The 27,956-nt window shown below is 34.5% G+C and overlaps 1 protein-coding gene across 1 annotated transcript; it reads right to left on the bottom strand.

The window, feature by feature from the left end:
• Positions 1-74: 74 nt before the first annotated feature.
• LOC149078900 (ras-related and estrogen-regulated growth inhibitor-like) lies at positions 75-27,541 on the bottom strand. Its single transcript, XM_089241086.1, has 6 exons — positions 27,278-27,541; positions 20,572-21,161; positions 8,191-8,321; positions 2,206-2,405; positions 1,920-2,043; positions 75-530 (listed from the first exon to the last, which is right to left on the bottom strand). The coding sequence occupies exons 2-6, from the start codon at positions 20,675-20,677 to the stop codon at positions 354-356; spliced, it is 738 nt and encodes a 245-aa protein (XP_089097212.1). The 5' UTR covers positions 20,678-21,161; positions 27,278-27,541; the 3' UTR covers positions 75-353.
• Between the last annotated feature and the right edge of the window lie 415 nt (positions 27,542-27,956).

Raw genomic sequence — 27,956 nt, 5'->3', positions numbered from 1 at the left:
TTAGGATGTCCTTTCTGAAATAACTCCGTATGTGCTACACATGTGTTACAAAGAAATCATACGAACACAATTTTAAGTGAGGAAAGATAATTTTTATATGGTTTTTCTTCTGATATAATTTTTGATCGAAAAAATTTGAATATACACATCTGGAAGAGAAAGGCATCGATCAGCATCATCAACCAACAACATCGGAAATTCGTGCATAGCCATGTGCTCTGGTTGGTTTATATATATATATATATATATGCATAATAATATGGTATCACTTTTGTTTTATCATCGTTTGCAATTATATATGTGTGTGGACAACAATATTAAAATATATATAAGAATGGTGATATATATCTATATCACATCGTGAAAGTTCTATCCTGTCTGTTTTCACAGGCGGAGCTCGAACGAGGTCTCTTCCACCAGCTTGAAAGCGTGGAGTTCCCGGCGCTGTTCCTGCGATGATTCGAAGGTGATTTCACTGTCAAAGTGCAGTTCGCGTTCAGGTGCCGCTTGGAATCTTTCGTCTGGAGTACCTGATGTGATATGCATAATTCGATAAATAACATTACATTTATGGTGCCCTGACAACATGTCTACAGGAAAGTTCTATATTGCGAGGGTTCATCCAAAATACATAGTTATATTTAGCTTAGGACAACTATATATTCTACGTGAGATGGTTATTATAATCACATCGTCTTAAGAGATAGCGCTAGTTGTCCAGCGCAATTTTTCAGAAATATTTTCCGAACATGCCCCCTCCCGTCTTAACCATCCTTCTTCCTTTATTCTGTAGCCGCTACCCTTTACACTTATTGAAATGATTCCTAATTCCGGAAAGGAAGGCAAGTATGTGATAGGCTTTAGCAGACTAAGCAAAAATAATTAATAATGGAGAAAAAAATGGGTAAAGTTATACAAAAGTGCAAAAAAAAAAATTTATGGCACGAGTTCACACAAACTTTTTACGCATTACTAGATATACGCAAGCCTCCTACGCATTACACAAGCATCCTCAGCATTTTCGGGGGTACGAAAGCGTCCGGCGTATTTCTGGGGGTACGCAAGCTTTCACAGCATTTCTGGAGGCATGCAAGTTTCTCAAACATTTCTGGGGTACGCAAACATGCTACGCATTTCTGGAAATTCGTGTCTTACGCATTTCAATACCTATGTCTAGGAGTTTTCAAATATCTTTCGCATTTATATGACAAGCAAACCTCCTAAGCATTTCAAGGAGGTGTGCACGTCCTCTACGCATCTTAAGCGATGGCCCCGACCTGTATGCATTTCTAGTTCTAGGGGGTAAACAAATTCTCTCTACATTTCAAGTGTTCGTACGTATTTTTAGACATACGCAAGCTTCGTATACATTTCAAGTGATCCACCCACACACTTAACCATTTCAGGAATAAGAAAGCCTTCTACGCGTGGTAAGGAGGCAGGGAGGGGGGGAGGGGTACGCATGACTTGAATGCCCTCTTATCAGACTTCGGTTTTCAACGAGAAACCAATCTGTCAATCCATTTCATTTCATTCCTACATCGTTACTCATCAAACGTAAAACAGTAGCATTTCCAACTGTTCCCTGGACATCTGGGGCTATTTACTTAGACTACAACAATTGTGGTCAGTTGTGTAGTTATTACATAATCAGTTATGTAATTATTACATAGTCAGTTATGTAATTATTACATAATCAGTTATGTAATTATTACATAATCAGTTACCATAACTGGTATCTCTCAAGCATTGGATTAGTTGCCCGGTTCTTTTTTGGATCAACCTAAAAACAAGATAACTATAGGTATGATTATGTTTGGTAAGTATTTTACTGTTAGTAACCGGACTGTGGAAATTTAGAGCTCAAACCATACGCTAAAAAGTAATTTGCCGAAGTTGTGAATGAAACTAGTAATTACCTCTCTGAGAAATTCGTTGAAAGCGTGTTCTACATTTTCAGCATCCTTTGCCGCTGAGCATTCGAAAAATGAACAACCAGGATAGGCCAGAGCTAGTTTCTGCCCTTCCACAGTGCTGACGGTCCTACAAATAACGAAGACGTAATTGCTGGATGGATGAAACTCACTAACAACATGATTTAAGATAAAAGAGCACTGCCCTTCAGGGTCATTCAAAAAAAAGGGGTCAATAGCATAAAATGAAGTTTTATATTCATTATATTTTTTCGTGTGCGTTTTCACTCACCTCAAGTGTATGAGGTCATCCTTGTTCCCAATCAGTGCAACCGGCGGAGGAGGTGGCCGTGAACCGTTGTTTTCCTGGTGAATCATCTTCAAGGTGTCTTTGATTTTTTGGAAACTTTTCTTGTCTATGATTGAATAGACAACGAGGTACCCGTCAGAGCCGCTCAGCACATCTTGCTTATCCAAGGAGCCAAACGTCTCCTGTCAAATTCAAATTCATTCAAACATATCAATCAACTCATAATATCCTAGAAGAAAGCTAAAATGAATTTGACTACAGAAAATAAATTAATTCAACTACAAGATGGTCGCTGTATTTCCTGTTAATTTTTTTTTTGCACTTTTGAGGCATAAAATTTAAGTTGGTTTTCTGTGGTTCCCAACTTCAACATGCGAATGCGAACAGATCTTCCCGTTAGAAAGCCTGGCCACAGAGATCGACAGGCCTACAACGGTATAAATATTCAACCAATACACTTCACTTCTGAAATATAGATTACAACACTGAAAAATCAGACACAATACTATATACGCAATCTGAATGTTAGGCACACACACTTACACTTCCGGTACAACTCACTCTTAAGATAGACCGGAGTCTTGCTCGGTTTGAAAGAAAGAAAGAAAGAAAAGTATGAAATTGGGAGTTATTTTTTACATGCTTCAAGTCTATCTTGGTAAATAACATTCACATTGTTTTCAGGGTTATCAAAATTGTATTTCCTTAGGTTAGAGGGTATGTATGTGTGCGTGTGAATCTTTTCATCATGTACTTGTTTCCTTTAATACAGGACGGGCCAGAAGTCTGGACCTGATTTGAAAAAAAAAAGTATTTAAAAACAGCTATAAAAGACAAACGGCTTAAAGCATTTCAAAAAGAAAGTTTCGAAGGTTTATTTATTTCCTTTTTACTTCCATTCTTTGTAATATCCATGTTACAAATAACATGGCAAGAAATGCTATACAGGCTTGACATCCGAATCACTAAAGGTACGCACAAGTCGAAATTCTGTAGTAAGTGAAAAAAAAAAACCAACTTTGAAATCTTCTCTTTCAAATGATTTTGAAAGTTTGTTCTGCTTATGTCTATCTTTTGCAGCTTTTTTTTTATTTTATATTTTCAAAACAGGTCCAGACTTTTGGATCGTCCTTACATTACAAAATTCTCCAATAGGTGGTGACTCTGCTTGACAAATATTTCTATAAACATGAAAAATATCCTCTTTGGGCGTGATCGGAGCATCAGTCAGTAAACAATTCGACAACTACCGTAAGGGATAATGTCAAGTTCGATTCCAGATATTGAGAAAAAAAACAAATTTCCTCTCTTCAACCTGAAATTACCCCTGATAGATGGCTCCTTCCCGATAACCATTTGAAATCTCCTTCGTCCACAGAAAGGACAGAAATGTAATATATGTGAACACGTGTTACACCATATGGAATTGAAAAGGATAACAAGTTCGATTTTACGTACTAAAATTCTGTATTATAGAGTCTAGAAGAACTTTTTCAGAAAAAAGAACTCGGACTTAAAAAATTCTTCTCTCAGGTGTACCGAGAACAATCCGTAATCCAGTCAAATTCAAAAAATTCATTATTTTTATACAAAAAACAACAGTATGAGAAAAGACAGAAAAAAAATTTACGGGGGGGGGGGGTCGAAAGTATTTTACAAAAAAAGAAAACAGCATGTAAATAAATTCGGCTATAACGTTATAAAAAAAATTGCATGAGCAAAACAGAGGAACATCAAAACAAATTTTCTATACAAATTATATTTTTTACATATCATTCAAATTATATATAATATATTTTGTATAAAAATAATATTTTCTATTACAAATTTCCTAGTGAGAATAAGAATTGTTTGATACGTTTTTTAAAGGATGATAATCATATCTCCTACTATTTAATCGTACATGCACCTCGTAAGTATCACCCCCGAGGAGTTTGTAACGAATTGGTACATGCCAGAAGTTGTGTTCTGAGTTTATGTGTGGCCTTACCGTTGCCATATGTATGCGTGTTTCTTATGCTGGTGTTGTTGCCATCTGTCTTCGATATTTTAAAGTGAAAATTGCTGATCCAGTCACATCTGGAAGTCAGCATTCGTCGGCATATTCGTCAGGTTTTGCGAATGCCACCTATCGGAAAGTGATCTTAATATCTTTTTTAATTTATTTATTGAATAAATGGTGAGTATATCACATGAAGTGTCTGTAGTCCGAACTTCGTGACATTTGGACTAGAGAATGCTCTCCACAACTTTCTCAGTAAAGGAAGTTTGGATTTCGACAACAACTACATTTTTATCGATTAAAATATATTGAAACTCACTGATGAGCGTTTGGCAATCAATAGCACGAAATCATATTTAATTTCGAATTAATTTAAAATGCATTCGAATGAGCCGTTTTGGAAATTATTAATATCATTCCGATGTCAGGTCACTTACTGATATCAAAGCCATCGTGAATCACAGTTTCATAGGAAGCCGGAATGCGATCGTAATCTAATGAATAACTTTCAGCTACTTTTGGAAAACGACCATTGATAGCTGTCATTTATCATTTGTCCATTCATCGTGGACGTTGTCGATGCTACACCAACATATCAGAGATCTTAACGACACTGTGAGGTTCTCTGCCCCCTACGGAATTCAATTAATAAATCTGTCTAAAAGATAGAACAGAAGGAGGCTCATCTTTTTCCGAACATTCATCTAGATTGATTATCTTTTAAGCTCCTACCAGTAATGTTCTCTCCCTCTCGCTCTACGTAAACGGAATGCGAACGCTCGAATTTTCTACCGTATACGAAATGCGTAATGTATCGTCCAGTGGTATTAAAAACAATATATTCTTGCTGAGTATATTATTATTGCAATGTCAGTCGGAAAGGATATACATACCAATAAGCCTTCTAAAAAAATGGTTATGTGCATCTAGCTCCGATATTTATGTCTGTGTAAAATGTTTAAATTATAGTTATTGGGTAGAATTTTATTTGACGTGAATACGTTTTTTAGCCACTTCGCTCGCAAGCTATTGGCAAGAAATTCGGTCTTGCTCCTAATTCGACAAATCGGCGATAAATATGGTAACCTTGTCCTAACCTAACCGCATGGTAGAATAAGTAAAGGAGAAAAAATAGAAGAGTAAGAAAAAAAATGAAAAGGAAACAGTATAATAGATACTGTTATAACGAACGTCAATAGACTGGAGAAATTATTTCATTATAAAGGAATTCCAGGTCTTTTTGTATTGTTTCTATGCAAACTTATCTGGGGATTGGAAAAGTGTTCATTAAAACGAGATTTTTTCGCTATATCGGTATTCATTAAAACGGGATTCGACTGTATTATACTCTCTCTTATCTGTAATACTTGGAGACAATAGAGTAAGGTGCGAAGTAGATTTATATTTTCACCCTCACCAACCTGTTCTCTTTCACTCTTATGTACATGTTTATAGTAGAAAGATACATTACAGGGATAAAAAGAACTGCTTTTTTTATAGAGTTGCAACGTAGTTTTGCGGTGATGAGGGGAGAGGGAAATAGACAGAGTGAACTTGTTTGAATTTATTCCACTGGCGTTTGGACGCAATATTACGTCCTTGATCGTAAAGTGGTTGAATCGTTTGACAATACTGGATGCATTCTCGAAAAGTTGCGTAACTAAATGTTTTAAATGCTAATATCGCCGGAAGTAATCAGAATATATCTATGCTTTTCATGTCTGCGGGTAAGATATCTCTAAGACGAGACAAATCTAATGATACTATACTGCTTATACTTTCTTCCTTTCAAACCGAGCACAACTCAGGTCTATCACCATCTATGGGCGATTTAATACCTAGTGAGTTGTGCCGCAAGTGTGTAACTTTGTGTGTACCTAACAGTCTAAGTGCGTATGTAGTGCTGTGTTTGATTTTTCAGTGCTGCCATGCATACACTGGTTATACTGGCATAATGAAATGGGTGTTATTGAGATATTCAACAGGCGATATAATTGGCTTTTACTTACGACTTCCCGTAATACTTATAAAATACATCAATCAATTTTTTGCCAAAAGCCTGTACGTATAGTTAAATACGCTAATGCTAATATCGAACTTAGGCTAATAATTATAGTCGATGCCGCTTATTAGATAATCCACGAATATTATTATCATTTGGACATTTTTATCATTTTTGCAAACAACGGAACGGAATAATATCATAACATGGGGGAAAAATTCATTTATAATTACCGGTAATTCGGGTAATGTAATCATTTTTTTTCCGTCGAAATTTTTTTTTTGCGCTTTCTGATGCTAAAGTTTAATCAAACTAATTTTTTTCCCCCAAAGTTATCGTTATCAGGCTGCAAGAATATGTAGGAGTCTTCAAAGTGTCATCTCTCTCCCTCTCGTGACGACAAACATTTCCGTATTTCCGTAATGTCGAAGTCGGTTAGTATTCGCTGTGACCTATATAGGTGTGGAGTTGCTTTTGCAATGGCCTTCTTATACTGAAGGCAAATGTATATAAGACGAAGTAAAGTCCTTTCCTTCAACTCTAGATTAGTTTCTTTCAGTTTACCAGATTCATATTTATTTTTCCGGGAGACTTTCTCAAGGGATCTATGAAACGTATTTTGTACATTAACAAAAACATCGTAATATAATATTAGTGATATGTATGAGACTGTTCCCCATTCTAACGCCTCGCTATGGCTAAATAAAAAAAAAATGCAGGATTTAGCTCAAAGGAAAAAAAAGTCCCGTTTTGGAAAAGCAATCAGAGATTGAACATTTTTCAACCAATCATGTGGGAAAGACAGACCGTGTTGTCCCATTTTACTAGTACCAGTTCACTGTACGTCCCGTTCAATTAAATGAAATATATGGTCACCGTACTTAGAAACGGGACCTTTACGGATGTTATTATCATTTTGTTATTGTTATCAGAAACCCAGAGTCCTTATGTGATCACATTTAGTGACGTGGACTGTATTACGATAACGTTAGCATACCGTATTTCTCAGCACCAAAAAATACGTAATTGTTACAATTTTTATAATTAAATAACATGGCTTGGTGTTTTTCGTGAGGTAATTCCTTAAATTTACGTACAAATGTCAAGCCAGTTTGTTCGTATAATACGATTTATGTATAGAGATGAGATTTTTTTCATAAAGAAGTAGGGGGGAAAAAAACGGAACACTTCTCTCCATTACTACATAAGATTTCCGATCGAATTATTTTTCCTTTTTGCGAAAGGCTAAAGAAATCATCCGGGGCTTTGATCTTCTGAAAAGACGCAAATCGCTTGGAATAGATTTTCAATGAGACAGAAATCGCAACTAATGTTCAAATAAATAAGCGCAAAATCACTTATGCGTCACCGAAAATCTCGGTTTGTTCCGGAAACAGATTTTTTCTCAATCAATTTAAGCAGGATATTATAATATTTATTGTTCATAATGTTTTTTACATCAGCAGTACAATAAATAATGTTTTTTTTTTCCCGTATAGCTTCAGAAATTTTATAAATAATCCACAAAGAAATTTTATTGCACACATGGATGACTAATTTTGAATTTTTCTATTAATACGTAACTAAATTTCGTTCAGATAAGCGCGATTATCTACTCATCGGATCATTTCCTTCTATTTCATCGGGTATAATTTCAAGTTATTTCCGTTTCCTCAAAGTCCCGGAAGATATCATTAACTTTTCTCAAAAGGGGGAAAAAGAATTGGTTCGGAAATTCCCTCGGGTAATGTTTCCTTTGATAGAATTTAATCTTCAAAAGTTTCAGAGAGATATTTAATAAATTTGAAATTGAATTAACATTCTAGTATTTTTCTCAAATTTCTCTATATAAAAACACTTTATCGATTGAATAAAAGAAAATGTGCAGGAAGTGAATTTCAGTAATTATCTGATAATTCTAATGAGAGAAAGAGAGAGAGAGAGAAAATAGAATTTTTCGTACTTTTCCGGGAGTGTCGATTATCCGAACAGGGATAGGCTTGTCGTCAAGTGAGACGTTTCTCTCGTAGCAGCTTATGCTTCCATGGGTGTACTCTGGCAAGTACTTCCTTGTCAGGAATCGAACTACTAAAGCTGAAATATAATAACATTAGTTGTTATCGAACACTTAATACATTGCATGTCCTTAAATTTCTAGTTCACATGAGTTGTCTACAGCCGTAATGAGACTTTAGGAATGCCTTAACCCTCTTAGCGACATTGACGAGATATCTCGCCTCCTTGAAAATCATTTTAGTTTAGCAAATGACAAACAAGCCCAGATATTTTGTAAACTTGATTTCTTCAATAAAATTTTTTTCCTTATACCCCTTACTTAAATCGGAAGAAAGCCTACATTCATTAAAAAATGTATGGCATTTGAAGGGGGATTTAGTGAATTTCTTCTATGCCGACGAAATGGCAAATGAAAGAACGAAATCAAGAGAGACCACTAAAAAAATTGTTTCCAAAGTTTCCTACCGGGAAATGTTTTTTATGTGAAAGGTTGCGGTTTAACGTTAAATTTTCATGTCTAGAAATAATTATTAATCGAATTTCACTGCGTATAATCAACAGAGAGATTTAAATGTTAAAAACACACCTGAATCTCTAAGCGCGGATTATATAATATGGAAAATAACTAAAAGATACGATATTAAGGGTCCAAATACTGGCTGAAATGACTGCACTCATTGTGTTTTACTATTTTAGTGACGTATTTGATTACAAATACAAATACAAGGCCACGACAGGCTAAAATGCCCAACGATGTGGCTGAAAAAAAAAACCCGATAACAAATATGGATGTCATATATTTCTAAAATACCGCAACCCAATTAAAAGTGTCACTGTGGTGGCCGAGTGGTCATAGCGACGGACTCACTCGCGGGGACCCGGGTTCGAGCCCCACAGTTATCGGCTGAAGGTGATTTTCAACTTCTAGGTGAAAATACGAGCGGATCTTCCTGTTGAAAAGCCGAGCAACAGGGCATTAACAGTACAAATATTCAATCATCACTCTTCACTACAATGCTGAGCTACAATCAGTTAGTGAGCATCAAGTGCTATATGGAGCATGCGAAGAAACGAACTTTCCTAATTTATCCTCAGCTTTTCTTATACACGGGTTGATTTTGTCTAGAACTATTAATATATTGATGCGAATTGAACTGTATGTGTGTGAGTTAATTGCCACACTACATCTGAAAGATGAAAATTCTTTATCACTTCTATGCCGGTTGTCCAATCTCACCGGAACTTACGCCTATTTGTGGGGCCAGGAGGGCTCGCTGATAAGAATTAGCACCTAGGGTTGAAGATTGAAAAAAAAGAGAATTCTTTTGAAGTTCCCAATGATAAAAATATCCAAGTTCTACACAATATGGCTTCCAAAATTTCACGAATAAGCATAGAACAATATCGAAATAGACATTTACGGAAGGGAAAATTCAAAAAAGGAATTTTCATCAAAAAAGTCTGAAAATAGGCAAAAAAGGGCATTTGTGGCAGAATACAGAATCAACGGAGCACGTTCAGGCTCTATGGCTATTGCAATTTAAGCACAGTGGTCATAAGACCACGGACGTGCCGGGAAAACCAATTAAATTTATGGCATTTCGCCTGAACTTCCGGGCTCTAGAGATGAATGCAGTCGGACCCCGATATAACGATAAAAATTTTACAATGGTATCCCGATATAACGATGCGATACAAGTATGAGTTATCATGTTTATATCACACAGGTATCCCGATATAACGATAAATATTTTACGATGGTATCCAGATATTACGATAAAAATTTTATGATGGTATCCAGATATTACGATAAAAATTTTATGATGGTATCCCGATATAACGATGCGATACAAGTATGAATCATTATGTTTATATCACATAGTACGATTGGTCATGTTTATATCACATAGTACGATTGGTCATGTTTATATTACATAGTACGATTGGTCATGTTTATATCCCATAGTACGATTGGTCATGTTTACCAACGGGGCGACGCTTAGGTACTACGCGTAATCGCCGGTAAATTGATCTATTTAGGGAAATTTATCAAATTTACCAACGACGATTGGGTGTTATGCATAATCACAGGTAAAAAGTGATAAATTTAAGAAAATATATCGAACTTACGAAAATGCTCTTCGATTATGCCTAATAACCGGATTTATCACACACATTTACCGTGCCATTTTATATATATACCATTTTTGTCAGCCTTTGTACCATTAACAAGAACGTGACATTCCGAAATAAAGTGGAGGGATTTTATCCATTTGGGTCGAAAAGTGTTTGTTTATTTTTCGAACTGGCTATTGTGATGTGTTTGTTTGTTTGATCAATAAATTCGCTTTATATATAATCCACACACTGTGCTTGATGGTATGGTGTGTGAACATGCCATTATAAGTTTACGGAAGGTAGTTGACAACGGCAGCAATGATTCTGAGCATGTTTTGCCCAATTACAGCAATTGATAGAGTTCTTCAGTGTGATATTCTTAACAAAAGAGTAATATGTCATCTAGAAGAAAAATTTCGAACTACTTTTTTATGCTCTCAAATTCTTTCTCATCACTCGATCAGAATTTACCCGAAATTTCGTTGTTTTCTGATGAATAGTAACGGCTGTAGATGGCTGAAGAGATTAAAATATTCAGTTTGAGATAATCTGCGATATACGGAACCCAACCCGGATGTATTTGTTTTGTCTGCGTGTTGTTACCTAGAAAACCCAGCACGTCATATTCAGATTAACTTTATTTTGCATCTACAGACTGTCAATATGACTTCCTCTCGAACATTCCGTCTTCGAAGTGTCCTACCAACACTCGAAATTCTTCATATGTAGCGAGAGAGAGACAACATTGCGCATTTGTAATCCGAATTGTATTACGGGAATGCAAACTAGAATGACGCCACGCTCGCGCGTTCCAGGTTTCTATACAGAGGCATACAGACGCAAGCTGCTCTATTGCCCGACCGGATTTGTTCTTCCAGCTATAGACGTCCGTGATCGGCATGCGTTGTCGGGAGGGGGGAGGGACTGTGTAAATGTCATTGTATGCTAGGGTTTCGCGGCCATGAATGAATCCAAGATTCTGAACACGCACTGAATGAACGCTTCGATATCACTGCCGTGTATTTACTCGATAGACTTCTTGCGGTTGTGGAACAACTGTTTCAATGAATAGAACTAATGAGTGCTTTTCATTGCAATTAAATCCGAACAACGCTGATAATAATATCGGGAGGAGGAACGATTATAGAGCGTACACCTAGGGTTCTCTCATCTCTCTCGTTGCTCTAATATATTCACTATTTGAGAGTGGGTCTTTAGCGCATGTCATGTGTGCCACATTTGGTTCTCAGAGCGTTTTGCTGTGGCCCGCCGACCATTTTGAGAAAACAACTGCTGAAAATTGGGAGGTGATGAGAGAAAAGGAAAACGTCCGAACGTTTTTCGTTGGTGAACCTTGGGAGGAAAATCTTATAGGTGCGAAAGAAATCAGGTAGGAGCGAATATTGGCGAGTTTCTGTCAGAGTACTGGGACTTACTATTATTCACTCGGGAATACCAGCATTGCCAAGGAGTAGTAGGGCATTTAAGAATAGGATCCAAGCCTTAAAGCGCTCATTTGCTCCTTCCTCTCTAGGGATCACGTTTTTGGAGCTTCCTGGTGTCAATGATAGGTGGCTTCGTTGGAATGGAATTCACCTGAATAGGAAGGGAGCGAAACACTCTACGTCTGGGAGGTTTACGATAGGCTTTGGTCAAGTTTTCTACTTGGCCTTCGTATTTGCATAAAAAAAACTGAGCCCACAGGCCACTGAGAGCCAGAGGCATATATACGTATTTCCCCGTTAAAAAGTCTCGACAAAGAGAGCAACAGTCTTAAAACGCCACAAATATACAATCATTACACTTCCCTCATAGTTCGGAAAATATATGGCAGATGGCAGTGCTATAACAAGCATTACACAGAAACAAACTTCATGTTAGGTTCAAGCACGTACATGCACATTCCAACATGTATCAATTCGTTAAAAGTTCCGCAGAGGAATATGGACGAGCTGAATGTGTGGTTTAGTAGTTGTAGGGGCATACGCAGGATCTACATTTGGGGGGGGGGGCACAAGAAACCGAGTTGCTATTTGGATTCACCAGTACTGAAGTTAGATTTCTGTGATTCTCAAGTCTTCAAGGCACGAATGCGAGCCGATCTTCTCGTTTAAAAGTCTCCCCCACACAGAGCAACAAGCCTACAACGATACAAATATTCAATCATTACATTTCACTCACAATTTGAAATACCGATGGCAGCACTGAAAAAAAAAATCAGACACTAGATACGCACTCAGACTGCTACACATACACTGTCGTGACAACTATACTATACACAATAATTTATTTGCAGCATAGGCGGGAATAGACTTGAATGTCTGGGGGGGGGGGGCGCACTATGATGATGATGTGTTCATATATACACATATACATTAGATCAGACGACTCCACCTTTGACACTGGGGGGGGGGGGGCGTATCTTCGCCCATGATTTGCAGCCTAACTCGAGGTCCGTTAAGACAGTGGTTCTCAACCTTTGGTAGCCCGCGGCCAAGTTTCATTTATTTTTGTAAGTGAAAGGCCCGGTCAAATGTGCGACTAATGTAAAATGAATGGGTGAAAATGAAACGGCAGATCATTCGTGGCCGGGTATGAATGATGTTACGGCCCAGTACCAGGCCGCGGCCCGGCGGTTGAGAAACACTGCGTTAAGACACCAGTGTACACTGCACAAAGTCCATTAGAATACGGATGCTGTTTCACAATTCAAAATACGGAAGTATAACTTAGCAGCCCGTGGGCTTCACGGGAAGTTTCAATTTTGCCCGCAATGTGTCCGAAAGATTGAATATCCCCTGCACACTATATACTCAAATCATATACAGAAAACATTTACGGTAATAAAAATTCCGAAAAAAAATCGGGGATTTAAATCCTACCGATGCATAAACTTCCACGAAAAGAGTTAAAAGCCTTTTCTATATCATCATGAGCTTAAAACTCCGACCTCATTCAAATAGTTTTCAAATTATGATATGATGAAATTCTCTCACAATGGAATTCAATGCACACTCAGTTCTCTTCTGGGAGTGAAAGGAAAATATCTTAGCTTGTTAAACGATCAGGAAAATGGAAAAATACATCTATATTTAAGACGAGCTTCAACGATTTTTCCACGTAAAAGCTTTCGACAGCTTCAAATCGAATCGAAGAATACGTGCCTTGTATGTAATTCCGCGAGTTAGAAGAAGATCTGGGCATTTTTCTCGAATCGAACGGTGAGCTAATAAGTATACGTGAATATTTTCTATTTATAATACACATGGATATATAGGTATACGTCAGGAGCATTGCGCATATTTCTACGGCAAATAAGATATGTGCATTTGCATAGAAAATTTTAGATGTTATTCTATATGTCCATGCTGATAAAAGACAACTATGACCTTTTTTTCAATATTTTATTAATTATTAGCATTTTTCTTTCATGATATATGCTTTTATATGGGGTTGCTGTATTTTGGTTATATTTGGCATCCATATTTTTTAAGGGCATCTTTTTTCAGCCACCTCGATGGATTTGATGGGCTGGGGAAGGTGTTGCTACTTTTCCAACAGATACCCTTTACGTTAGAGGTTCCGTAAGGAATATTAACGTGGGTATCTGTCTGGTAGTTCAAGTTCAAGCCACCTCGATGGGAAATTTGGCTGTTGTGGCCTTTGTATTTGTATGATATGCGTCACGGTAAATATGTGAGAATTGGTTGTTATGCATAATCACCAATCGTCTCGGTGATTTTAGTAAATTTAACAATTTTTTATATAATACTCAAGTCTAAAAAAATTTCACTTTTACCGGTGGATATGCATAATACCCAAGCGTCGTTTGTAAATTTGATAAATATGGAAAAATTCCCGAATCTAGCATGTTTGTATGATCTACTATGTTTGACAAATATAGTCGGACCCTGATACAACGAACTCCCGTTTAATGAATATCATAATTTAACGATTTAAATCGTGATTTCATGATTGAAAATTCATTACATTGCAGAAATTTTTAAATTAGAGATCATTGTATCGGGGAGTAATCGAGAAATTTGTTAAAAGTTTTCTGTGTCAAGATCCGCTTTCAGAATTCGTCACATCGGAGGAGTTATTAGTTATAATGGTTAATTTAGTGATGTTCGGAAAAATTCGTTATATCAGAGCTCATTATATCCACTTCAGACTTTGGCTCACAAGTACGGCCATGTAAATAATAAATCTTATCACGGAAATGAGACTGATTTATCATATTTACCGATACGAAATTTTGAATATACATTATTACCAGTAAAAGTTACAATTTTTGGAATCCGGAGATTTCGCCCCTGACATTTCGCATCACACATTTCGACTGCTCTGACCGTATGAATGGCCGAGTGAGTGAGATTGACTGTATAAGTGAGTGTGCGGTTGACTTTAGAGTGAGAGTGCGATTAATTGTATGAGTGAGTGTGCGATTTACGATTTTAGTGATCAAGTTAGTGACCTTATCAGTGACCTGCCTTGCCATGTAAGTTACCAAGTGCTTGGCCGTATGAGTGAACAAGTGAGTGACCGTTTTCGTGATCAATTTAGTGACCGAATGAGTGATCAAGTTAGTGACCGAATGAGTAATCAAGTTAGTGACCGAATGAGTAATCAAGTTAGTGACCGAATGAGTGATCAAGTTAGTGACTATGAAAGACAACACTCACTCGATCTCTCATACGGTCACATGCTGTCACTCACTCATACTGTCACCACGCATTCACTTGTTCACGCATGCGGTCTCTCACTCCTTGAGTTGGTCACTCATGCGGCCACGCACCTACTCACGTAGTCACTCATGCGGTCACGCACCTGCTCACGTAGTCCCTCACCCCCTCACCTGTCCACCCATACGGTCACTGATCCCTTCAACTGCTCACTCATATGGTCACTTACTTGGTCACTCACCCACTCACTTCGTCACTCACACGGTCAAAGCAAGCGAAATGACCGGGAAGAAATATCAGGGACGAAATGTTCGCAGCGAAATTTTCGGGGGCAAAATGTACTGGTGACAAAACGTTATTGCCATACGGCGATGTGGCCTGGGTATCTTTCGGTTTGACGGTGACAAAACATGCCAGGGACGACACATCGGGGCGAAATTTCCATAAACCATAATTTCCTTAGTATTTATCGAATTTCCCAACGACGTTTGTGTATTATGCATAATCGCCGGTGACTGTTATGAAACTAATCGGTGATTGTACATAATAACCGGACTCATCACATTTACCGTAACAAATATTGGTTCGTCTCATAATATTCGAGAAAATGAATATTATTTTGGAATTAATTTTCGAGAGAAAAATTTTCTCCTGGTCTTCAAACTTTTCTTTGGGGGGGGGGGAAATTCTGAGATAATTAACGATGATTTTTTAACCGATCAGAGTCAATTAAGGTTATCTTTTCTGTGACTTCGATCGACAATTGCTTGAAGAGCCATAAAAACTTTTTTTCCCCTCTCTTCCTAAAATCGCATTAAACTGAAAAGCTAATGGCTTATGAGCTCAGGACAGCAATTATCTAAATTTCAATACACGTATATATATCTGTTGATAATTAGCTCTCGGAAAATTACTTGCCATTAACAAAACTACGACTTAAAAAAAAACGATAAGAAGCATGAACGTCAAGAGTAAATCAGCTTTAAAAATTGATTATTGATTATCCAAAAAAAAAAAGTATAACGTTTATGTACTGAATTTTTAGTTTTATGATATGAACATGATTTAACATTAGCTTGAATCTTTCCCGATAAGTGTCTTTGAAATTCTAATAAGTGTTGATAGTCGCTGTTGAAGTTATTTAAAAAATTGTCTTTTCAAAGTTAACATACCTCTTAACATGGGAAGTATCATTAAAAATACTATTTAATTATTGATTTATTAAAAAAATGTTTTTCACATATTTTTGATTAAATATTCTATCCTATGCCGGTATAAAATTTTACGTATCTTTAATACTTAATTTTTTTTTAAATTTTCAAAAAAATACATTAAAAGCAGCTTGTGCGCATGATAAAATGACATGATATCAATGTAACTATACAATATTAAAATCAAAACGATGCAAATGGTTCATTTCATAAAATGAACTAAAAGATTGAAATTGGATTGATTCATTCTATAAGGCCGGGATTACGCTATAAAAGTTTGGTAAAAGCCCTTTTATAAAACTTGAAAAATGCTACCAATAAGATAATCGGTTGCATTTTCTAGAATGTAACCAATAATCTCATTGGTGGCATTTTTCACGTTTTATAAAAGTACTTTCATCAAAATTTTATAGTGTAATCCCGGTCTTACTTAAAACTTAAATTTCCAAAATTCAAAAAAAAAAATTTTTTTTTGTAAATCATTTATGAAATTTATGAATAGATCTGAAATCTTTTAGTTCATTTTATATGAAATGAACCGTTTTCATCATTTTAATTTTAATATTGTATGGTTGCATTGATGTCATGTCATTTTATCATGCGCGCAAGATGCTTTTAATATATTTTTGTTTTGAAAATTTGTAAAAAATTAAGTATTAGAGCCATGTAAAATTTTATACCAGCATATAATATAGCATTTTCCCATGTTAAGATGTATGTGACCCCTTAATTTAACTTTAAATTTGATGGGGAAAAGTGTAAATTTTTGGATTTTCTTTAGAATCGGCCGTCAAGTGGAAAACACAATCCGGCTTCCGCTTCCTCCATGAAAAAATAGAGGTCTTCGTTGTAGCGAGGGACAGACTCACATTCTAAAAATATATCAACTTGAACACTGCGTTTAAACACAGCGATTTCGAAGGATAGATGTCAGCAGTTTCTTACATCCAGGGTGGACCATGAATGATTTGAAAATTCATAAGTACTGAAGGAATTAGAAAATGTGAATGCGGTTTCCGAAAATGAATTTTCCATAAAGAGGGAGAAAATATGCGCAAAAAAAACGAAAAAATAATGCTCAATTTATCGCTTTTACCAGCGATCATGCGTAATACGCGTCGTTGGTGAATTTGATAGATACTGAAAAAATTGTACGTAATGATGATTTGGTGAAAGAATACGTAATATCGGGGGATGATCGTGAATTGTTAAATAAAAGTTTGTTATATCGGGCCTGATTGCGGAATGCGTTAAATAAATTGGGATCGATTGTATGCTCACAAAAATTTGTAAAATTAAGTTAAAAACAAAGAATTTGTTAAATAGGAGCTTGTAAGAACGATGTACGATAGTAAAATTTGTTAAATAGAAGTTTGTTTTATCAAGGTTCGGTTTCAGAATTCGTCAAATAGGAAATATTTCGGGGAAGTTCGAAAAAATTCGTTACATCAGAGTTCATTATATCCGGTTCAGATTCTTGCTCACTAATCTAAATAGTCATCTAAATAGTAAATCTTATCACTGTAATGATTTATCATACTTATCAATACGTAATGACGATTGTGCATAATAACCGGCAAATGTGACTAATTTAATGCGATCTATCTTGTTTTACCAACGACGCTTGGGTATTGCATAATCGGCGGTAAAAGTGATAAATTTGAGGAAATTTGTCAAACTTACCAAGATGGTCGTTAATTATGCATAATAACCGGTTAATATGCATCAGAACTGGTTTATTTATACATAACAACTATAGATTTACCACACATGCATCATTGAAACTTAGACATTATCCTACATTTCATGCCTCGGCCGTTGTTCCATTTCCGGTCTCGTTGTTCAGAAAGTTTCATCCGATTTCGAAATTGTGTATTTGTAAAAATCAAAGACACAGAATGATAAGCAATGTATGACTATAAAGTCCATGTCAAAGGTTAAATGTCCAAGTGTTAAATTATGAGCAATTAATGATACTAGTGTGTTGTTTATGAATCTCTTTTTTGGCGAAGACGTAAAATGCAACATCCATTTAGCGGAAAGCTTTTTGTATTCTTTCGTCTGCATAATGTGAGCCGGTAATCACCGTTCAGAGGATTCCAGAGTCTATGTTTTGCGCGTCTTGAGAAAACAAATGTGTTACAAGCCATACAAATTGCATAACTTCCAGGATCCAAATTTTAATGATTAGACTGAAATTCTGTCTCCATGTGCGGCGAACAATTTTTTTTCTCTGACTTCCAATTAGAGGTTGTTTTGCTAGAATTTTTTATATTGTTTTGATATTACGCATGAATGTGACAAAAGCAAGTCATGGACATTTGTAAAAAAGAAGCAAAGAAGCTCAGACACTTTATATTATATTCATGTGCAGTTAAGTTTACCCCATAAGTTCGTAAATAGTTTTAAAATTCATAAAAATTGAAGGAATCGGTACATTTGAATGCGGTTTGTGAAAACATTTTTATTTCTTTTGGTACAGAAAAAAAAAAAAAAAATTAGTTCACGTTTATGTCGATTGAGGGCGTTGGACGGAAACAAATCGCTGGCAATATGCAAATCAGCATCCTATAAAATGCTGGGTGTGTGATTAACAGCTCAGTTTGGAATTTTCCTGATGCTGATTCTTAAGTCTTCTAAGGCTCTTATGTCTTCTAAGGTTTCATTGGGATGTTGACATTGGGAGGACAAAGCACTTTTGATGAAGTTGTTTTAGCTCAGCCACCATTCACTGGCTAAAGCTTTACGAACGTTTCGGACACAGAAGAGATTGAATAAAGGCTCATGTCCAAATCGACGTTGTTTGCTTTCGTGCAGTGTCTTCTATTGACAAAAAATTGAACTAATTATTTTTCCGCGCCGAAATTATTTCCTTCCCTGAAAATAACATTTTCGCAAACCATATTTAAATTTGAAAATTCCTTCAATTTTTAGGATATTTTAAATTATTATGAATTTATGAGATTAAAGATCTTGTGCCTTTAATTGAAAAAAAAAATGTATCGCTTTGAAATCGGATGATTCTTCCTGAAACATATTTTTTGTAAAATATGTTTGAAAAATCCATTTTCCCGTATATCCTTCATAAATTTCCATGTATCTTTCATAAAATATCCATATACAGTGAAACCTGCTTAAGATGGACACTGTATGAGACGGAAACCTGTCTTACACGGAATCAAAATGTAGCCTTTTCAACGATTAGCACTGTGATTTGGGTACACCTATATAAAACAAAATACTATTTCAGTTTCTTGACGTTCCGTTTCGTCACTGTATTCCCACATCGAGAAACTATCTCGAATTTACTTCGGGAAACCAGAAAGGTCTTGTCACCAACATCTGAGAGTGATCTCCAGTTATGATGCTCGCGAGTTTCTGACACATCTAAGATCTAAAAACATACTCCATACAAAATATGTGTCCGAATTTTGAAAAATGTACGCGTACGCTTCTGTACATATATATATATGGATACTATTTGTAAATATTCAAATATTCATTAGTTCATATCTCACGACAATGCTTAAGACAGTCTCACGAACGAAACGAAGACATCAAATATGTGACGAACTGGTGGATGTAAGGCAATTTTACGCAGAGAAAAATGTTATTTCATTTTCTTATTTTTTTTCTTCTTTCAAATATTATCATTTTATGCCATAGTTTATGCCAATGTAATATTGTGTTACTCTCCAAGATCAAGGAGAATAGGTTCCTTTTGAGCTCGGCGCTCTGTATAACGTTAAACGGTAACGGTCTTCATAAATTTCCATTTACAAAATCCATTACGGAAGATAAGAGTAGGCTACGTGAAAAATCAAAATCCAGAACATTCAATCAAAATCAAAATTGAGAATATGTCAATCCAAATAAAAATGTAAAATGTTCAATCAGAATCAAAATTGAAAATATTTGATCAGAATAAAAATTAGAAACATTTTTACATATGGGGTATATCGAGAAGCTATCCATACTTAGAGAATAAGACAACCATAAATACATTATGGGCATTGTATAGTATATTTTATCATGTGTATATATTGTTTATAATTTTAGTTTTTAATTGGATTGCTGCATTTTTGAAATATATGACATCCATATTTGTTATGGGCATCTTTTTCTCAGCCACCTCGTTGGGCATTTTGCCTGTTGTGGCGTTGTATTTGTAGTTGTATAAGTAAAATTGAAATTGAAGTTGAAAATATTTAATCAGAATAAAAATTGAAAATATTTAATTAAAATTGAAATTGAAAATATTCAATCAAAATTGAAATTCTCTCAAGTTTAAAAGAGAAAAACAAATTTTTTTACCTGTTTTTCCGGCCTCTTCGGCTCCCATAACGACGATGGTGTAAGAATCCTTCTGTTTGGAAGTATGGCCCAACTTGAGGAAAGTGAGCTTACCTTTCGTTGACATATTCCGGAATCATATTTGTTTTACCCTCTTGATCTTTAAAATAATCATAGTGTTTAGGTAAACATCGAATTATATACACGAAATCTCTCGTCAGTGTCTTTCACTTTTCTGCTTTCTTTCAAAATATTTTATCCTCGCAACAATGTATGGCCGCCATTGCCAAGCATAGCATTTCACGCGTGTGTGAACTCTTTTATAATATTATTTCTTTATTTCAGATTTCACTTCCTGAAGCTCAATGTCAACAAGATCTGTTTGAATTTCAGCATCTTTTAATTTGGAATTTCGTGGCGTTTTCTATCGAGTTTTCTTCTTTCTCGGGGAATGAGATGTCGACGTCTTATTGGCTTTTGCGATTTCTCATCTAGAATCCGATCTCAATGCTATTTGCATTTCCTAATTTCTTCGGCATCGGTTTCTTTGGTTCCTTTTTTTTTTCCTACGATGAAATAAAGTGACATGGTTCCGTTTTCCTGAATCAGAGCTGGAAAGAGAGAAGATGGATACGTATATAAAAGCAATGTAACGTTCCGTTATCCGAATGTTTTAACTTTTGAATGAAATGTCTTTCCTTTCGTTCTCGGATCAAATAATGTTTCAAACGCAAATAGACGAAGAGATTTACGTCGGAAGATTTGCATATCCCTTCTTTATATATATTTGGAAGTCTCTCGACACGTTTCCTAGTCTGGAGATGCATGTTACTGAACAACTAAATGAAATTTTCTAGTGGTTCATTTTTCTGCAAAACGTTTTATACTAGCAACATCGTATCTTTCAGTTGAATGGAAAATTTCCCGTGTATTTTATTTCATTAAATTGCACGAACTTAGTTCACATACTGCACTAAACTTCATGCTTATCAATTATAGTTTCCGTGATTCTCGTTGTAAGGCTAAATAATATTTACCGTAAGGTTAAATACTACTACTGTAAGATTAAATACTACTGTGCGAATACTATTGTAGTAAAACCAGTGGCGATAAAAAAAAATCATCCGTAAAAAGAAGGGGATATCCGTAAAGATGGTAGTTCTTGTTTTGAAGCGTTAAATAAAAATCTTTATTGTTGCTTGGACGTAAAATGATTGTGACCGCATATGCGAGGAAATTTTAATGTACTAAACTGCACATGCATGTCATAGACATTTCTCTGAGTAATTTATAACGAATCGGAAATTAAATGTGTATGTATATATATATATATGTGTGGCTCCTAATGCATTTATGATGTCGAAGCTAAGCGTTTATGGTGTTCGAGAAATGGTGCCATCTGTTTTCTATATCCGAAGTTAAAATGGTAGATGACTGAATTTTCGTATTTTTGTAAATATCATGTTGAAGTTCTGTTTTCTTTCTGTAGAGAGACTTTTTTTAATAGAAGACTAACTATATACACAGCATTCGCTTTCTGAAGTTGGAAAAATGAAGAAAACCAGCTTCAGTTGACCAAAACTGCGCCGCTAACGATGAAAGCCCATCACGATTACCATCCTATATAGTTGATAACTATTCCTCAACACTGATAAATGTACATGTATTACAATGAATTTTCAAAAATTTTGGCCATTTGCATTATACTGTTATTAATCTTTTCGTATGGAAACTATAACAATTCAATGCTTCTAGTGAATGGTTTTCTGTTGTTGATGTGCTTCAATCACATGACATACACTCCCGAAACTATGCTCGTGAGCAAATATTTAAGAAATTTTGATTCACCTCAGTGCAATAGAAAGAGTGAAGGATTAAGTGTGAAATGAAGAATGCACAATCATATCTTTCTCTTCTTATAGATTTTTTATAGACATACGCAAAAAAATAAAGCAGGTATTTTTTCCTTATTCACATAAAATTTTAACCCAAAGTTTGATCGCTCGCATCATTTTCTGAGAAAGATTTTTGAGGAAACAGGGCCGATATTTGTTCTCAATAATTTAATTTTTAATTAAAATGCTTAAGGTGCTCGCGAGCTACGGGTTGAAGATGCTTGGTTTATGCCATAATTGATTCTAGTGAGTATGAATATATATACAGTATTCTTTCCTATACAGAGCCTGTATGATTGTCTGATAACTTTTTCGAATGGTATAGTCGAGATTCAGCTTGCAAGTAGCATACTTAAAACTTCTTAAAAATTTCAGTAGCATTCAATAGCGAATTTTAAACATCCCTTTCGAATATGACAATTCTAATTTCATTTTAGCGTGGTTTTCTTCGATTAAAATTCTGATGGCAATGGCACTCTCAATGTGTAGTCAGAAGATGTTCATTAGTAAGCTTTAATGAGTTGGATTCGTGCGTTTCTCCCTCATTTGTCTCATCTAAATTATTAAATCCTACGGATTTTGTCATTTCAGCTATGCCATATCTTTTATTTACAATCCCCTTTTAGAAGATTAATATCAAACTCTTGATCAAATTTTGCAGTTTACGATTTATAAAACTGACTTTTCGAAATCTCTTCTAGCGGTGTCTGTTTTCATAAAATATACTGCATTTCTAATCTTATACAGGTATAAGATCCGTATATATCCGTGAAAATAATTTAGTTGCAAATATTTTCAAACACACCCACACAAGCATTAATTTTTTCGGAAAGTAGCACTAAATGGAGGATATCCTATCCTATGAATGTCCTATTGAAGAATGTTTCGGAAGCGAGCAACCAAATGGTTATTAGTATTTTATTCCAAATTGTGTAGCAGTTGGTTATTTTGATAACGTTCTGTCACGTAACAGCCTTCAGTGAAAGCAAAATGGAAGGTACATAAGTTGTGCTCGATACTTCTTACGAGAATGAAAGCATAAAAGGATTCCCCCTATTTTTCTTCTCTGCTGGACAATGGCTATTTATTTTCTCTCTCTTTTTTTTTTGGCGTGTGTCCTCTTCATGTTGAGATGCATCTTATGTTGGCTTATACTACGTGCCCGTTACTTGTATCCGGGAAATAATAACATATCCTCCGGCAAAGAATAAAACGACTTCTTTTGCTTTGTAGATTGGATACAGTTTTGTTCTTTTTCCTACTTGTTATATATGGAACATATTACTTATGAAAGAAACTTTGAAGGTCATATTGATATGGGAATACATGCAAAGGAAATTTCATTTTTATGAAATATTTTTATTACATTACACGGTTCTACTGTATGTTATAAAATTTTCGAAAGTGAAATTACAGCCCGAAGTTTTTTCTTTTAAAAAATGGATAAATTAACCTTTGTAAGTTTAATTGGAAATATTTGAATTCATATTCATTTGATGTTTAAATAAATTTTGAATTTGTTATTAATTTTTCTTTAAATCAAATTCTCATTAATACAAGTTACACGCTATCTCAAATTCTATATGGGGAAAAATTATTTAATTATTTCTAAATTTAAACAATTATATGAAATTTCCCTACGAAATTCATAATAGTGGCATTTAAAATAACTTTATTTGCATTATTTATTGGGGGCTAACGATGCAGTCTCTTGTTTTGAAGTTTAGGAAAAGAAAACTTCACATATATATATATATATATTAAATAAAATTTCGAAAAATTGGTTTTATTTGTTTCCTTTATTGTACATTTATGTTTCTCTTTTATAAATTGATATAATTGAACTGTTGTCAGTGCAGACATTTGTACTTACACAATAAATATGTTCATTGTTTGTGCATTTATCTTATATATTTTTTCCCGTGAAACACATAAATTTTATTTGATTTGAAGAAAAAAAATGTTGCATTTTTACGTAACCTTCATAAATGACTGCACATAATTATACAAACAACCATGCACGTTACTACACAGTGCATGGTTAAAATAAATTGAGAGTTGACTCTCCCATTGAAAAGTTTTGATAACGTTTCAAACCTAGTATGCACAAAAGTGAAGGTTGCGTTTTTCGCTGTAGTCTTTTTTTTTAAACCTCAGAGAATTCAGCCTTGATTTCTGCAATAAAATACCCACAATCCTTGAAGTCAGGGCTGAACCCCCTGAGGCTAAGGAAAAAAAAAAACTACAGCGATAAAAAAAAACGCCCACGTTTGTGCGTATCAGGAATGCGTATCAGGAGTGCGTATCAAGTGCTTGCAGTCGCGAAAAAAGCTACGGCACAATCACAACATGAAATATTGACAATATTTCCTGTATATTCTTTAAATATTCATTCAATGTTATTTCAGAGAACATAAACGGCAGCAGATACTGAACATGTGCCACATATAGGCCTAATATTAGACACACATACACTGTGCCTAAAAAAATCTGTGCAAAATGCCATGCTTTTCCAATATACTGCAGTACGCAGTACTTTTATACGAACTCATATTTTCGGGGGTGAAAAGGTAATAAATTACCTCAATGACGGTAGAACGGATATAAGAAAAGGTAGTTATAAACAGAAAATTTTCTGATTACAATTGGCTATTCGGGCTTTCTTCTTATCGGAGAACACGCTTACGTTTATTTTCGCCTTCGTAAACATCTGTTTTCCCCGCTGAAATTTCTAATCTTTTGTTTTTGAGCCATCATATCGAAATAAATGTACTGTATTTTGGTAATTCTGATGTAATAATCACTAATTCATTTCAATTCAAGAACAATGCAAAAATAACACATATCAAAGATCATTTAAATATTAGAATACAAAAAAAAATAATAGTTCCGACAGAATAATTTAAGTTAATTTTTATGAATGAGCATTTATTCTCGTTCGTTTAATGACGGCTGTTTGATTGTACTCTGATGAAAAATAAGTGTGGGTGTCTTTGTGTCTTTGGTGTTTAGTTAATGGTAATGAGTTGCAAATGGATTTTTTTGTCTTATATGTACTTAGCGCAGAAGATTTTATGATCGAAAATTATAAATTATAAATATTTTATTAATTTCTAAACTTTCCCTATCACTGTTGTTTTACTTAATGATCACAGCATTTAAGTATCCGACTACGTTGAAAACGTCATTTCGGAAGAAAATAGGGATTTTAATTTTTTTTTATTTTTTTTTATAAAAGCCCTATTTGTTGTGATTCCAAAACGGGTCTTGTTTTGTTTATATGATGCTTAGAATCAAAGTTACGTTCACTTTAGTGTTGCGTTTTTACATACAAGTAATACGCGAATAAAGACTTTAAACGTGCTTTACGAAGAATGCTATTTTTGACATTTTACTTGACTTTGTGACATGATTTGTAAAAATTGGTGCATTGCATCCTTACGAAATTTTAATGTGACATTTTGCTATATATTGTTATGAAGCTATATATTGTTATGAAACTATATATAAGTTATGAAACAAAATCTAAGGTCTATCACATATATTTTTTGAATTACAGTGTTTTATAGACAAAATTTAGGATGAAATTTCAAAAAATTCACACGTACTTAAACATATTATATGAACATATCGTGCAATCCTTTAAATTTTGGTTCATAACCTGCAACATTACTAGCTGAATGCACTGTGAAAATCACAAAGCATTTCATTAATAAAATGTTTTGCAATCGTGTTTCGAATATCACATGAATTTTGCCTAAAATTCTGGCATAAAAACGACTTTTTCATAGAAAATATAATAGATAGACCAAAATTTGTCACTGTTTTCACAATTTCCAGACACTTTCTATCAAAAAATGCATTTAAAGTTCACTCCAGAACCATTTTAAAGAAAAGTGACAAGAATGGTAGTCGCATACCTTAATATTTAATCGCAGAAAGAAAAATGAAAGTTTTCTTTTATATTGATGATTATTTTTTGAAATTTAATAACATTTAATCATAATGCAAATTCATGACATTTCCGTTAGTTTTTTCTCCGTAAATAAAAATTTAAACATGTACGTGATACCAAGTTTGAGACTGCAGAGATAAATAATAAGTTTCAAATCTAATTTTTGCAGTTATAATATAATGGAGGGAAGGGGGTAAAGGAACTTTTCAAAAAAGGAAACCGATATCAAGAATAACTAAAATACAATATATTGAACATTTTCATATAAACGCATCGTATGTGCCGTATAAAATAAAATTAAATTAAAATTCTCATTAAAATTACATTAAATTTGTTATAAATTCTATCAAAATTTTATTTCTTATATATATTTTTGTTATTTAACTCTATTAAAATTATGAATCAACTTTTTAAAGTAGATTTTGTTTGAAAAACGTTCTTGAACGATTTAAGAAAAATTTATTTAACGCTAAACGCTGAAAACTTTCTTTCTTATCAAAATATTGCTATAAAATATTAAAATCTAAATACTATTGCCCATTCATCGTCACCAACCACCCAATTAACAATGCAGAAAAATCATTAAAATAAGCAAAAACTTTATACTGTTATCGTCATTATTTGATATTTTATCATAAATATTTGAATTCCGAATAAAAACAAGTTTTTTTAAATTCTTCCAATTTAAATTATTTAAAAGTTAATTTGATTTCTGTCTGCACTTCTATTACTTCACATGTTTTTTTAGAATTTTAAGAAATTTATCAAAAAACCAATTTATCAAAATATTACTGGAGAAAATAAAAATTATCTGCATAGAAAATTATATCACTAACAAAATTGGTAGGTGATAAAAAAATTTTAGGGGAAAACTTACTTGTAAGGAATAAATGATATTCACGATAAACGGGGGGAAAAAAAATTAAATCATGGCGTAATTAGGAACAAGGAAATTAGTGATAGCAGCGCGCGTTCAGATGATATTGATAACAGTTATTTCCTACAGGTAGAAAACATCGGATGTGAGCGAAACGATTTTTCCCGCCACAAGCTTTGATCAGTCCGCTCTCCACAACTTCAGCGGACCAACTAAAACCGAATTCCTTTCATCTTTTTCCTCTAGTTCCAGAATGAGAGAGAGAGAGAAGCATTTACTTTTCCTACACACATAACCGCACGCATGCGTGGTGCTACTGCGTCAGCTCCTGGAATCAATATAATAATGACTTTTGCTTACGTTCATTTTTCGACGTGCGAAAATAAAAATTACACACACATCATATGAAATGTGTGTGTGTGTGTGTGTTACTATTTCCTCTCACGACGACGATCCTGATCGTCATCCGCTCGAGTACGTACTCTCTGAAATCGATCACTCAGAGAAAAAAATATATATATATTCGTCAAACGCTGTACTGCGAAATAACGAAAGTACTTTCTATATACAAAATTTATATTTCAGAAATGATAATTTAATATTTTTACATATTGAATATCCATTCATACTTTTTCATAGAACAAAATCATATAATAGTGGGGGGTAAAATTTTGAAACT

The sequence above is a fragment of the Pholcus phalangioides genome, unplaced genomic scaffold (genome assembly GCF_987345545.1).
Source record: "Pholcus phalangioides strain wild (caught in Gottingen) unplaced genomic scaffold, Ppha-v1.0 ptg000013l_1, whole genome shotgun sequence".
NCBI lineage: Eukaryota > Metazoa > Arthropoda > Arachnida > Araneae > Pholcidae > Pholcus > Pholcus phalangioides.
The sequence above is the reverse complement of the archived record's forward strand: the minus strand, read 5'-3'. Positions and strand labels throughout refer to the sequence as shown.

Bases quoted from the DNA above. Each gene is read 5' to 3' on its own strand.
- LOC149078900 (XM_089241086.1), bottom strand. From the start codon at position 20,677: ATGTCAACGAAAGGTAAGCTCACTTTCCTCAAGTTGGGCCATACTTCC. The intron at 8,322-20,571 runs GTAAAAAAATTT...ATTATATTTCAG, and splicing joins CGAAGAGGCCGGAAAAACAG to CTTTAGTAGTTCGATTCCTG. The intron at 2,406-8,190 runs GTACGAAAAATT...TGAATTTGACAG, and splicing joins TAATCGACACTCCCGGAAAA to GAGACGTTTGGCTCCTTGGA.